The sequence below is a fragment of the Delphinapterus leucas genome, chromosome 17 (genome assembly GCF_059928025.1).
Source record: "Delphinapterus leucas isolate spDelLeu-1000000601 "Yukka" chromosome 17, BTC_Dleu_Yukka2, whole genome shotgun sequence".
Lineage (NCBI taxonomy): Eukaryota > Metazoa > Chordata > Mammalia > Artiodactyla > Monodontidae > Delphinapterus > Delphinapterus leucas.
In genome coordinates this window covers 78591226-78605131 of record NC_143145.1, presented here as the reverse complement: position 1 = coordinate 78605131, position 13906 = coordinate 78591226, and the positions used below count along the sequence as shown (strand labels likewise).

Here is a 13906-nt window from a genome sequence, read left to right as displayed (position 1 = left end):
GCTCTTCACTCACTGAGCATCAGCTTTCTAAGCCAGTCCACAGAGCAAAGTGATTTTCTGCCCCCAAGGGAGGCAGGTAGATGTGTGAACTGATGATAAAAGTTTGTGAGAAGTGCTTAATAACGTACGTGTAGAGTACTGTGCTGTAGCATGGGATGGTGCGTTGGTCTGCCTCTGCGTACTGGGGAAGGAAGAAAAAGCACAGACGTGTTACCTTTTATTCTCTGCATGCTGTTTCTTTTATTCCTCACAGTAGCCTTCTGAATAAGGTGAATGGTATGATTACCATTATACAAATAAGCAAACAAGGCCTAGAGACCTGAAACAACTTTTTCTACCAGCACCACACACAGGATGCAAAAGTAGTCCGGTATTTATCTCTTAAACTGGTGGTGTGTGTTGCAGTGCAGGAGGCTGCCACAGTAAAAGCTTACCAAATGTAAACCACAGTTCTAAGAATTTAAAAAGTGAATCAGGCGTGTCCCTGCCCTTAAGGGGTTTATAGTCTAGCAGTGCTGGTAGAATGTCATAAGGGCTCTGATTGAGGTCCTGGAGAAAGCCTGGAACTTTATAGGGTCCAGAGTGCCTTCCTCCTCGGAAAACTTAGGGTAAGATGGCATTTGAGCTGGTCCTTGGAAAGTGAGTAGGGTTTAGACAAGTAAAAATGTTAAATAATCAAAATGTAAAGCTAGGCAAAAACCAGAAAGATAGTTGTCGTTTATTACACATCTGCTAAGTGCCATACCTTGTAATTTCCTCATTGTAAACCATTCAGCTTAACCGTAGTATAGACCCTGTGTCAGACAGTTAGTGGAAATAAGGAAAGATAAGTTCATTAGACATGTTGGACTTAGGTAAGTACTAGGTTGTGACAGGTTAAGGTAGAGTTTGAACTTTATTCTGTAGACAGTAGAAAATATTGAAGTTTTTTTTTTTTTGAGAATTCAGTATAACCACAGCAATTTTAATATTACATTTGAAAGCAATACAGGCAACATTATCAAACAGCAGAATGATTTAACTAGCACATGGAAAATCCTGAAAGCTCTTAGTATTAGTTCATTTATTTGTACCTCCTTTTAACAACAGCATGCCATGAAAAAACTAAGCATACCATCATAGCTATTTTAAAGGTAAAACTTAAAAAAAAAAAAAAATAAAGGTAAAACTTTACTTTTGCATGGTGTCTGGCTGTGTAAACTACTGAATATATTGAAGTTTTTAAAGGAAAGAGTACAGGACTAGAGTTACGACTAAATTAGAAATTAAATGTGTATATACACACACACATACACATGTATATGTATATGTCTACATATATTCATGTTGTAATACAGCGGCAGAGACATACTAGATGTTAAATGTAGTCCTTCTATCTTTTCTCATCCATCTCTGGTGCACTCATATGTAGGACAGATTAGAAAGATGGGGTGTAGTTGGATGGTTACTACAGTGGTCCAGGTAGGAAGTAACGAAGGCCTTATCTAAGACAATGATAGTGAAAATGAAGAGGAGGATACTGGTGACAGTTGGAATTAACAGGATTTAGGGGAGGATGTTGTAGGGAGTGAAAAAATTAAAACATTTTCAGGCACTTTTCCATCTCAGAGGAGTACATACTCCAAATGTGAGCTCTTTTTCATATATTTTTTAATATGAAAGTAACAAAAACACATGATACTGTTAAAACATTATGGAAGGGCAGAAGACTGGATATCGGGGGAGGTGAAATATGACATCATACAAAGAGAAACCGGGCAGGGGGAATACAGAGGTTAAAACTTTGTTAAGCCTAGAGGATCAGGCTACACAGTGACTTCCTTCCAAAGGATCTAGTATGAAAAGGGAAGGGCAAAAGGATTACTTTACAGTGGAGAAACTTGGCAAACTACCTCAGCCAGGTGACCAAAGTTTACATCAGCAATAATCAGTCATGTTGATAGTATGTACCCTTTTGATGGGAATCATACTCTGTCTCTGTCGTCTTCCTCCCAAACACCCGTATTCTAGTCAGTCGCAGGGGAAAAAAATCAGACAAATCCCAGCTGAGGCACATTCTACAGTATACCTGACCAGTACTCCTCAAGACTTTTGTCCAGGTCATCAAAAGCAAGGAAAGTCTGAGACACTATCACAGCCGAGAGGAGCCTGAGGAGACACGACAACCAAGTGTAATGTGGTGTCCTGGATGGGATCCTGGGACAGAAAACGGAGGTAGAAACTAAGGGGGCAAAAATCCAAACTGCGGAGGAGGTTTCATAAAGATTGCAGGGTAAGAAATAAACTGCCAGGTTAAGGCTTCTCCAGTCCCCATCGTGGCTGAATAAAGAGAGTGGTTGGAGCTCTTCTAAGCCTGTGTTTTACCCTTCAGTGAGGCCTGCCTTCTTCATCTGTTGGTCTGAGCTCAGGTCTGGATGTGATTCCTGGAGCCCGTGCCATACACACGGTGAGGGAGATCACAGAAACCTGGCAGTGTTCCTTCCTCTTGCATTTACAGCAGAGGATATTGTTTTCTTCCCGGAAGCCAGACAATTATATTGATTATTTTATATACACACACAGCCAGGAAGTCTCCATATTTAAGAGTCAGAAGAATACCTAACTCACTTTGTGAAGGTAGGTGTGCACTATGGAAGCTTCCTAGAGGTTACAGCATTTGAGTTGAGTTTTAGAAATAAGTAGCTGTTAGCTAAGTGGACAAAAAGTCACTGAGTGTTGGAGAAAGAGCTCTTAAAGTATGCTAAATAAATATTGCAGAGACCTGATGTATAAGGCATACTAGCCTAAGGAATCAGAGACTTTCAGCTGAGGTTATCTGCTTTACTCATTTTCATGGTTTTGGTCTCATCTCAGAAAAAGTGTTTTAGTACTTGGGGTACTTTAATATTGTAAAACGAAGATAAAGAAAAGCGGTAGATGATTTGCATCAAGGGAAGGAGGACTAGTTCTCCACATCTTCCTATTTCCTTTTCATTTTGTTGATTCTTTAGCAAGTCTTTCAGCCTTGTCTGCGTATTTGTTTCTATACCTTCCAGTTTTGAGGAAAAGATGTCTTACGTTCTTAAAGCTACATCCTCTTGAGAACTTTCTTTAATTTCTTTATTACTAAGCTCAGTGCCTGGAATATAGTGAGTACTTAATAAATATTTTTTGAGTGACTGTCTCTTTCCTACCCTCCTAGCCTTCACTGAGAGATTTTTCAAATAAATGCTCTGTATTCCTTGCTTCCTTTTTCCCTTATTACTCTCTCAATATTTCTGGTGTTTGAGTCTCTTTATTGATTACAGTAGGAATTATTAGAGACGGAGTCAACAAGAGTGGGAGACGAGCAATGTAAAAATCTAAGGTGAAGAAGGAAGGCAGATTATTCTTGATAAGTGCATTGGTTTTCTAGGGCAGCTTAACAAATTATCAGAAAGTTGTTTCAGGGCTTAAAACAATAAAAGGCTGTTTCTCTCACAGTTCTGGAGGCCAGAAGTCTGAACTCCAGGGATAGGCAGGGCCATGCTCCCTCTGAAGGCTCCAGGGAAAATCCTTCCTGCTGCTTCCAGCTTCTGGTGTCTCTAGGTGTTCTTGGCTGTGGTAGCATAACTCCATTCTCTGCCTCTTGTCTTCATACGGCCTTCTCTCCTGCATATCCATCTGTCATTGGAATTAGGCCCAGCCTGAATCCAGGCTGATCTCATCTCAAAATCCTTAATTATATCAGCAATGATCCTTTTTTCAAATAAAGCCACATTCACAGGTTCCAGAGGTTGGGACTTGGACATATCTCTTTGGGAACCATTCCACTCACTCCAGTAAGCCACCAGATTAGTATCTAGTTGCAGTAATTGAGAGGATTGCTATCGTACATGTGAGGGGGATGATGTTTGGAAAACCAGCAGCATGAAAACAACTCTGAAGTCCTTTTATTTAAAAGAAAATTATAGATTGTGACTATTTTCTTCAGTTAATTTTAGAAAATATATATTTAAAAATTTGAACTCAAGGTCAGATGGGTTTGGTTGGAAATTTTGCTCCTCAGCTGTATTCATCCTGAAGAATCCTCTAACACTTTTTATTGAACTTCTGAATTTGCACAATTCAAAATTTTTGCATTTGAGCCTTATGATATTCCTTTGAAGTAGGAATGCCATGTTTTCTTTTTTCCATTTTACAGATGTGGAAATGGAGCTTAGTTTCTATAACTAATTTGTCTGAGGTCACAAGTTATGAAATAATACAGGTGGACTTGAATACTGGTGTTACAACTGTAAAGCTTGTATTCTTTCTAATGTCTATGCTGAGTTTATTAATTTTCTGTTTAAAAAGAGCAGCAGACTTTACTGTTTTTTCATGTTTCACGGTTTTTCGATTTGGAATGTTAGCACAAAGGATATAGTTTTCTGTGTTTGCAAAATAAGCTACTAACATTTAAACCAATTTGCCATATCTCTGTATGATCTGTATTTGAGGTCTGTCAGTTCTTTGGTATGATTTTAAAACATATAACTCTTCAGTGGATTACTTTCAGTTATGTAGATAGGTCATTCATTCGTGGTTTGTTACATTTTGTTTTTTGAGAACCCAGTGTAGTAGATGACAGTATGCAGCCATGATTTCAGGATGACAGTTGGACAAAACTTCGGTAGTTAGGAATTGGTCTTTTATATTTTTGCTTTTTCCACATCCTTTAAGTTAAAGCTGTTTGTCTTACAGTTTTAAAAATGGAGCCATCATCAGTTTTTTTTAATTATCTTGAAGTTGGTGGAAATCGGTTTAGGACTAGGAAAATAAACTTCAGTAGAATACCTAGCACTTATGCCAGTGTTCCTTGTGGAGAAGGACCCGTTGCCTAAAAAAAGTCACTGGCAGGTTTATTAGATTCTTGGGCCTAACCAAAGACTTAACTGAATCAGAATCTGTGGGGTGAGGGTTTTACGAATTGGCATTTTTAATGAGTGTTACTTGTAATCGTTTGGCATTCATGTGGTAGTCAGATAGTCAATTCTCACAACACTGAATCCTGCTGAGGACAGTGTGTTGGACCCTGAGTAAAGGAAGAAGGTAAGGTGACTTCATAGTAGGAACTCTTAACAGCGGCATTATTAGGTGCAGTAATTTGTATTAATTAAAGAGTGGTCAGGTACCTAAAGCAGTCTTGAGAAAGAAGGACAAAGCTGGAGGCACCACACTCTACCTGATTTCAAACTATATTAGAAAGCTATTGTAATCAAAACAGTATGGTATTAGTATAGAAACACACATAGATCAGTGGAACAGAATAGAGAAACCAGAAGTAAGCCCACACATATATGGTCGATTAATTTATGACAGAGGAGCCAAAAATACACAGTGGGGGAAAGGACAGTCTCTTCATTAAATGATGTTGGGAAGACTGGACAGCCACATGCAAAAGAATGCAACTGGACCTCTATCTTATACCAGACACAACTGATTATGGACTTTAATTATGTCTGCCAAATGCCTTCACAGCAACACCCAGATTAGTCTTTGATTGAATAAGTGGAGAGGGCCCTAGTCAAGCTGATGCATCAGAAAGACCGTAATGTTGTTATTTTTATTGCAGTATATCATGCATATAGAAAAAGGCACATGTCCTAAATAAACAGCTCAAAGAATGTTTAGGAACTGGACACAGGTAACTAGCACTGTAGAGGGGCCCTTTTACATTTATTTATTTCATTTGATTCTTACAACAGTTCACCAAAGTGTAGGAGTTTCCCCCATTTTATAGATAGGATTTTTTTTTTTTTTTTTTTTTGCGGTACGTGGGCCTCTCACTGTTGTTGCCTCTCTCGTTGCGGAGCACAGGTTCCGGACGTGCAGGCCCAGCGGCCATGGCTTACGGGCCCAGCCGCTCCGCGGCATGTGGGATCCTCCCAGACCGGGGTGCGAACCCGTGTCCTCTGCATCGGCAGGCGGACTCTCAACCACTGCGCCACCAGGGAAGCCCTGTAGATAGGATTTTGAAGCTCAGAAAGGTCAAGTACTTGCCCCATGTTACAGCTAGTAAAGTGACAGCTGAGATTCTGACCAGGGTTTTGAGGCATAAATGAAATATTATGGAAATCCAATGTACCATTAGTTCTGCCTGAGGATTGGTAGAATCTTTGGAACAGGAATGCTTTAGTGAAGAAGGCATAGGAATCCCTAAGCTGGAATCTCTAAGCATGAGTTTAGAGTTGCCAAGGAGTGAAGTGTTCCTTGGTAAGAGATACGGGGGAAAAACATGGTGTCATTTCAGAGGACAGGAGATGGTGTGTTATGCTTAAATCTAGGGTCTCTAGACTGTGGTATGATAATGTGATCTATTGGAATAACAGTTTTTCAGCCTAAATGCAAAGAACCTTGTTTACTGTTTCGAAGGGCTTGAATTTTATATTTTAAACAATATTCCGTGAGAGCGGGTTAATCATGTGCATTTTAGCAAAAATTTCACAGAGGTTTATACGAGTAGGTCGGAGAAAGGACAAAGGCTAAAGTCAGAAAGATCATGTCTAGGACCAGAACTAGAGCACTGAGGATTAAGAGGAGGGGAGAACGTGGAATTCAAGATGTTTCTGAGAGAATTCATGAGATTGGTGAGCCATTAGCTGTAGATGATAAAGGAGGAAGAGGAATTAAGGATGACTGTGATTTTCTTGTTGGTGTGATGCCCTGGGAACCAACTCCAGAGATAAGGAAATACTGAAGGAGATGCTGAGTTTGTTCTGAATTGTTGGAAGGATGGTAGGCAGGAAAATGAAAAGGAATGGATTCGGTTTTGGAAGTTTGAGTTTCAGCCCTGAAGGAATTAAAGTGGACATGTTCAGTAGGCAATTGGATATAATAAAAGTGAAATTAATTAAGATGGTGGCTGGAGAGATGGATTTGGTAATCACTGACTAATTTATACGTGTAGGTTGGGGCTATAGAACTGGATTAGTTCTCTCAGCTGAAGAGAAAAGATAACCAAATATGAGATGGTGGTGAAACCTCCAGTATTTAAGGCTTGCATGGAAGAAGAGCAGTTGTCACAGAATCAAGGGACCAAGGAGGTGGTTAAAGCTAGAAGTGATCATTTTCAAGGAGGTTGTAGGTAGATAAACTACATGGAAATATTTTATGGACATAAACAGATCCTGTTTCTGGATCAAATAAATTGAGGACTGAGAAAAAGACTAGCTAATTCAATTTGGCAATCTGGAAAAGTGTTGGTGATTGTGAGCCAGAAACCCCAAGTATTTTATCCAGAATTAAATGGTAGAAGTCAACATATATTGAATAAGATGAGCTACCTGTAAATTTAACCGATCCTGACAAATGATCTACAGATAGGTGATTAAGGAGACTTGGGAAACACCACAGTGGCACTTGGATATGTTCTCTGCATTGAAAGATACTTTGATTACCTGAAGAAAGAATATGGTGTCTTGAAAGTGAAGTCAGTATTTGGTCAGAATAAGTGGTATTGTTATTGCTAGAGCAATCCATACTCTGTTGTGAGGTAAGAAAAGGGTTTCAGGCTCTTGTATCGCTTAAATGATTATCAGACTGTGAGATGATTCTTGAGGTCCCTCAGTAATAAATTCTGTGATTTCTAATTATTTTTTTCTATACCATATGGGGAAATTTCAAATGTTAAAAATAGAAATGAAGAAAAGAGACAGAGGAATCTTAATTGCATATTGCTAAGTGGAAGAAGCCAATCTGAAAAAGCTAAAATACCATATGATTCCAGCTATATGACAATCAGAAAAAGGCAGGACTATGGAGACAGTAAAAAGATTAGTGGGCTAGGAGTGAGGGAGGGACTGATAGGCAGAGCATAGGGGATTTTTAGGGCAGTGAAACTATTCTGTATGATACTGTAATGGTGGGTACATTATACATTTGTCAAAATCCATGGAATGGACGGCACCGAAAATGAACCCAGATGTAAACTGAGGGCTTTAAGTGATGATGTGTCAGTGTATGTTCATCAGTTGTAACCAGTGTTACCGCTGTGGTGCAGGACGTTGATAAGGAAGGAGGCTGTGCTCCCCTGGGGCAGGGAGTATATGAGAACTTGCCGTACTTCCTGCTCAATTTTGCTATGAACCTGTAAAAGTGCTTTTAAAAATAAAGCCTCTTTTTTTTTTCTTTTTTGCGGTACGCGGGCCTCTCACTGTTGTGGCCTCTGCCGTTGTGGAGCACAGGCTCCGGACGCGCAGGCTCAGCGGCCATGGCTCACGGGCCCAGCCGCTCCACGGCATATGGGATCTTCCTGGACCGGGCCACGAACCCGTGTCCCCTGCATCGGCAGGCGGACTCTCAACCACTGCGCCACCAGGGAAGCCCTAAAGCCTCTTTTTTTAAAACAGAACTGAAGATTCACATCTCAGTTGTTCACCTATTTTGTACACTTAAAAAATAATTTTCTGTTACAAATGAACTTGTTTACAGAACAGAAACAGACTCACAGACTTAGAGAACAAACTTACGGTTACCAAGGGGGAAGGATGGGGGGAAGGGATAGTTAGGGAGTTTGGGATTGGCATGTACACACTGCTATATTTAAAATGGATAACCAACAAGGACCTACTGTATAGCACAGGGAACACTGCTCAATGTTATGTGGCAGCCTGGATGGGAGGGGAGTTTGGGGGAGAATGGATACGTGTATATGTATGGCTGAGTCCCTTTGCTGTGTACCTGAAACTATCACAACATTGTTAATTGGCTATACTCTAATATAAAAATTTTTAAAACACACAAAGAACTAAAAAAAAATTTCTTTTCTTTCTCTCCTAGATCTGAAAGGTTATTCAAGGGTGTTAGAAATCTAAGGAGTTTGTGCCTTTTGTAATGTAAAAGAGAAATTGTGGATAAAAGAAAGAGAAGAAAACCAAGGTCAAATGTTTTGAAATTCCAATTTATTTTCAGTTAACTAGAATCTTAAAACATTCAAAAAACTTTGAACAAATAAAATAGTTCCTAAAACACACCATACACACACACACACACACACACACACACACACAGTAGACCATGTATTTGATTTGTTACTGGGCATTTTGACAATCATTGTAGCATTTGACACTAGGGCCAGTCATTCAGCAAAATTATTAAGTGACTTATCTCTGCCTTAAGACAGGCAGCAAGTGACAAGGTATTCGTTGTCCTTCTCTCATTGAGCGGATAATCTAGAAGACATTGAACAGTTTAGTTTGCATCACTTAAGAAAGACCTTCTCCGGCCCTTCAGTCTCTTTTGTTACTCTTCCTCATAGAACTTTATTTTCTTCTTTCAAATGGCAGTCATTATAATTATTTCAAATTACAGTTCGTATAGGTTATTTGTGCACTCATTCTGTTAAATTTCTCTCCCTGAGCTAGATTGTAAGGAAGGAAGCATATCAGCCTTCCATGTGCACAGTTAGTATTTGATGAAGACTTTTTGAGTAAGTGAATGAATGAATAAGTGATGACTGCCTTTGTGTTTTGTAAGTGTAGGCTGCTACCAAGTAAGCAGATTCGGTCTAGTGTGAGGTTACAGGCCTGAAAATGAGTAGGAAGTGGTGTGGTATTCAATATTCAGGTCTCCTCAGAGGGCAAGTAGGATGTATATAGAAAATTTGCCTTTAATTTGGGAATTTGGAAGTTACTCAAGACCTCAATAATAGAGTGAAGGAATGCTATTCAGATTATAGAGTCGATCCTGAAATGGATCAGCCAGAAGATAGAGTGAGCAGCTTTTCCCAGAAAAGTAGATCCCGAACACTTACTTGTTTGTTTGTTTGTTTATAGGAGACTAAGATAAAATAAACTATAAAAAGAGGAAAGTACTATGTTTTTAAAATATTTTCACTACTACGGAAAAAACAGAAGTGCATGAACACTTCACTGCATGAGTCCTGTGGTGTAGAGGCTGCTGGGAGGACCTGGTTGGTTGTCTCTGGGAGTTGCCGCCACTCTCATCTTTCTGATTGAAATGCTGAATGAATGCAAAAGGATGAAAAGGGTGTTTTGGATTGGTCAACACCTTTCACCCAAATCATCAGCCCTCTAATTCCCCAAGAAATGAGAGCACTGAAAAATCATGGCAGACTGTGTTCTCAGAGCACCAGAAACCCTAGCTGCCTCTTTTCCAAGTACTCGTATGAAGTATTTCTTAATTTCTGTGAATTTTGTCCCTTAAATTTTTTTTCTTTTAACTTTCAGGTGTTGGTAAATCATGCTTATTGCTACAGTTTACAGACAAGAGGTTTCAGCCAGTACATGATCTTACTATTGGTAAGTTTTATAAAGAGATGAGAAGCATTTAGAAGTTTTGGGTAGTGGGAATGGAATGTGCTAGAGGGCTCATTCCATCAGTGATGAGTCAGAAGTCAGTGAAACTAGATTTGTTGCTGTACAGAGTTTAGTCTCCATCACTTTAAAAAAATATAAGTATGTATAGTAAAAATAATATTCCCCAACTCTGTAAAAGTGGTTGGAATGCAGCAAGACATTAATACTTGATTTTGATTGTATTTAATGATAAAACAGTTGATTGAGAGACAGTATATCATAGGGAGGGGTTAAGAGCAGACTCTGAACCCGTTTGTCAGAGTTCACATCAGGGCTCTGCTGCTAACTAGCTGGGCAAGCCACTTTCCCACTCCATGCCTCAGTTTCTTTATCTGTAAAATGAGAAAAACAGTGGTAACCACCTCACAAAATTATTCTGAACAGTAAATGAGTTAATAAATATGATGCATTGAAACAGTGCCTGGCAGCATGTTAAGTGCTTTAGGCTTACCTATAATTATTAATTGAGAAAAACTACCATCAAGCATTTTTTAGTTTCCTCAATTGTGAAGAATAAATGAGACAGTTACTGGTAAGGAATGGTCAACAAATATTAGCTGTTATTACTATTAGCTACACTAGTTTTTATTATTAGTGATATTCATTAATATGCGAAAGTGTAAAATTAAGTGAAAAACTAAAAACTTTAAGCATAGTGTTTCAGGGTTCTTATCTGTTTTAAAAAAATTATATTTATACCCTGAAAGCTAAAGAATCTAGATTATTCTTCTATGGCTGTAGCCCAGTAACAATTAGAGATTAGTCAACCATGAAGAAACAAGGTAACTGGAAATCTAGTTAAACTTTACAATTGATAGCTTAATGTATCTTTTGAGCCAGTGACTGCTTATGTTCTATAGATATGATTAACTCACTATTCATAACAAGGTGATTCTCATGTCCTGTGTACTTTTAAAATGCCAAATCGAAGATAGAGTTTACGAATCAAATTATTAGATCAGTTAATAGTATTCAACCAAGCCACATGTACTTTGTAGATATATTAAAATCTTTCCTTACTGGCTACTATCAATAAGAACATGTGGTTCTATTTTCATTTTGATAGTTTTAATTATATCCAGTAATGATGGGTAAAACAGGTACTGCTCTTTCATGCTGATCGTCGTGGTGCAGTTTAACTTTGGTGAGCTCATCCTTGTGTAGGATCTGCTCTTTGCTCCGTAGGTCTGAACCTTGAGGCCATCTCTTAGGCATGATTTGGTCCCGAGACAACTAGCCAGTTGTTTTACGTATAGGGTACTAGACAAAAGTGTCTTCCTTTTCGTTGAAGCTTTCGTGTAAATTTCTAGTTGTTAGGGCACACCTGATTGGGCGGATGGGCCTGAGCCTCACTGCTGTTAGAAATCGGCATAGGCTCTACTTGTGGGAGCCTATGTAAGGGGGAGTACACCAGAGGGAGTTTTTAGAAAACTGTAACCCATGTAACTGTACCAGCTGGCTTCCCTCTGTGTTCGCTGATGCGAGGCACTGGGAGTTAGGAGGCTAAAAGCAAAGTGAAGCTGAGGGCCTTCTCCCCTCTCTGCTGAGACTGTGTGCCCTCCGTGGCTTCAGCCACAGCCCCTGCCTGACAGGCCCACTGATGGTCTGGCTCCTGGGCTCTGGGAACCCTGGTTTCTCTCTTTGCCCCCGGCCTAGGGACAGCAGCAGCTTCCGGCTGTTCCTAATCTCTGGGTTGCTTTACCCTCTGCTCCTTGGGCTTCTCAGCCCTTCCTTTAATGTAACCAGTTCCCTACTTTAAATCCCCTCTGTTTTAAATACCTACGTATGGTTTCTGTTTTTCTGGTTGGACCCTGACTACTATACCTTGTGACACCCATCACAAGAATTTATCTTTCTGACATAAAAACAATTTAGAAGGTAATTAGCACGTGTTTTTTAAAGGAATGCTGGAGTGATTGTTAAAATAGGCATAAGGCAGTATTTGATTCTGCTGCATACTTGCCTTTGCTTGATGAGTAGAGGAGGGTATAATATAAAATAATAATGACAGTGGACCCATACCAAATATTTACTGTGTGCCGGGCACTTATTTTGTACGTAGTAACTTTTTTTTTTAATTGAAGTATAGTTAATTTACAGTGTTACGTTAGTTTAAAGTGTACAGCAAAGTTATTCAGTTATACATACATATATATATGTTCTTTTTAAGATTCTTTTCCATTATAGGTTATTACAAGATACTGAGTATAGTTCCATGTGGTATATAGTCGGTCCCTGTTGTTTACCTATTTTATATACTGTAGTGTGTTTACGTTAATCTCAAACTCCTAATTTATGCTCCTCCCCCCTGCTCCCTCACCGCTATCCCCTTTGGTAACCAGAAGTTTGTTTTCCATGTCCTTGAGTCTGTTTCTATTTAAATAAGTTCATTGGTATCATTTTTTAGATTGCACGTATGTAATAACTCTTCTAATCTTGAAAAAAAATTTATGAGATGGATATCATTAATACCATTTACAAATAAGAGAAACTAAAACACAGAAGAGATTTAATAACTTAGCTTGCTCAGGGTCACACAATTAGTAGGTATCGATTATTGAATGTTCAGTAAATGGATACTGTGCAAGGATGCAAGTACTTACTCTACAAGGATGGTAATGATCTAGAGGTAATTTAGAAAGTGTGTATTTACCTTCAGAGTATTTTGTCCTGGAAGGTTGAAAGTGACTAACATCTAAGAAGAAAATAAGCATCACTCCCTGACTGTGTCAGGTAAATGAGGCCCAGCCTTTGGTTCCACAGGTAATTTCTCTGGCAGCCAAATTGGCTGTTAATTGAAAATGTATCTGGGAAGAGAGCCTCAAGGGCATAGGGGATGATGGTTTATCCCATTAAAAAAAAAAGAAAAAAAGAAAAAGATAAGGAAAACTTTCTAAATGAGATTCTCAAGCATATATACATACTTAAGGAAAAAGTTTAATAAAATTTTTCTATCCAGAAGAGAAGTATGAGGTTTTTGGGTTTTTTGTTTGTTTCTTTGAGTTCTAGGACACTTCAGGTTTCAGTATTTTCTTTTGCCACATAGAATACAAAGGTAAAACCTGCATTGAACCCAGTTGTGAGAAGGTAAATGGGAAAGAGTTAATGTTTTTGAGGCTGAAATTGAATTCTTTGTTTCTGTTTCACTTGATAGGAAAACAAATCATAGTTTTTCAGTAATCAACAGTGCTTGTCAATTTTTTCTTTGGAGATGTATACCATTCTTTATCTTCTTATCATCATTCTTTATCTCATTCCTGGATAATATAGTAGCCTTTTAACTAGTTTCTTGACTTCTTGTTTTTTTATTCTCTGTCCTGACCTTATTAATAAGTGAACTTAAAATAGCAATCTTATTATATTTACCTGCTTTAGAACCAATCCTGATTTTCTTGTAACATGTCTTTAAAATTGGATGTGTTTTTAGGGGCAAAATCTTTGTTTAAGGACTTTTTAAGCTTCAGTAATCTCTTGTGTATTTACTTTGATTAAAGTGATAAATATACCAAAACTCAATTACGGCTTAAGTTAAGGAAAGGGAATATATGGAGTTTTATAAAGAACCCACAGGAGGGTGGGGACATGGACTT

The 13906-nt window shown here is 38.6% G+C and overlaps 1 protein-coding gene across 6 annotated transcripts in view; it reads left to right on the top strand.

Annotated features, from left to right (window-relative positions):
• Positions 1 to 13906, top strand: part of RAB2A (RAB2A, member RAS oncogene family) — a 76142-nt gene that overhangs the window by 18657 nt on the left and 43579 nt on the right. For 3 of the 6 annotated variants that reach the window (XR_016388557.1, XM_089899125.1, XM_022595345.3), the window contains exon 2: positions 10188 to 10259. The exons of 2 other annotated variants lie outside the window; for them this stretch is intronic. Coding sequence is in view for 2 of the 4 variants with exons in the window: in XM_089899125.1 (XP_089755251.1) it covers positions 10188 to 10259 (72 nt within the window). In the remaining 2 variants the exon portion in view is untranslated. Of the gene's footprint in view, positions 1 to 10187; positions 10260 to 13906 lie in introns of those variants that run through there. One more of the 6 variants, XM_089899124.1, reaches the window with a different exon arrangement.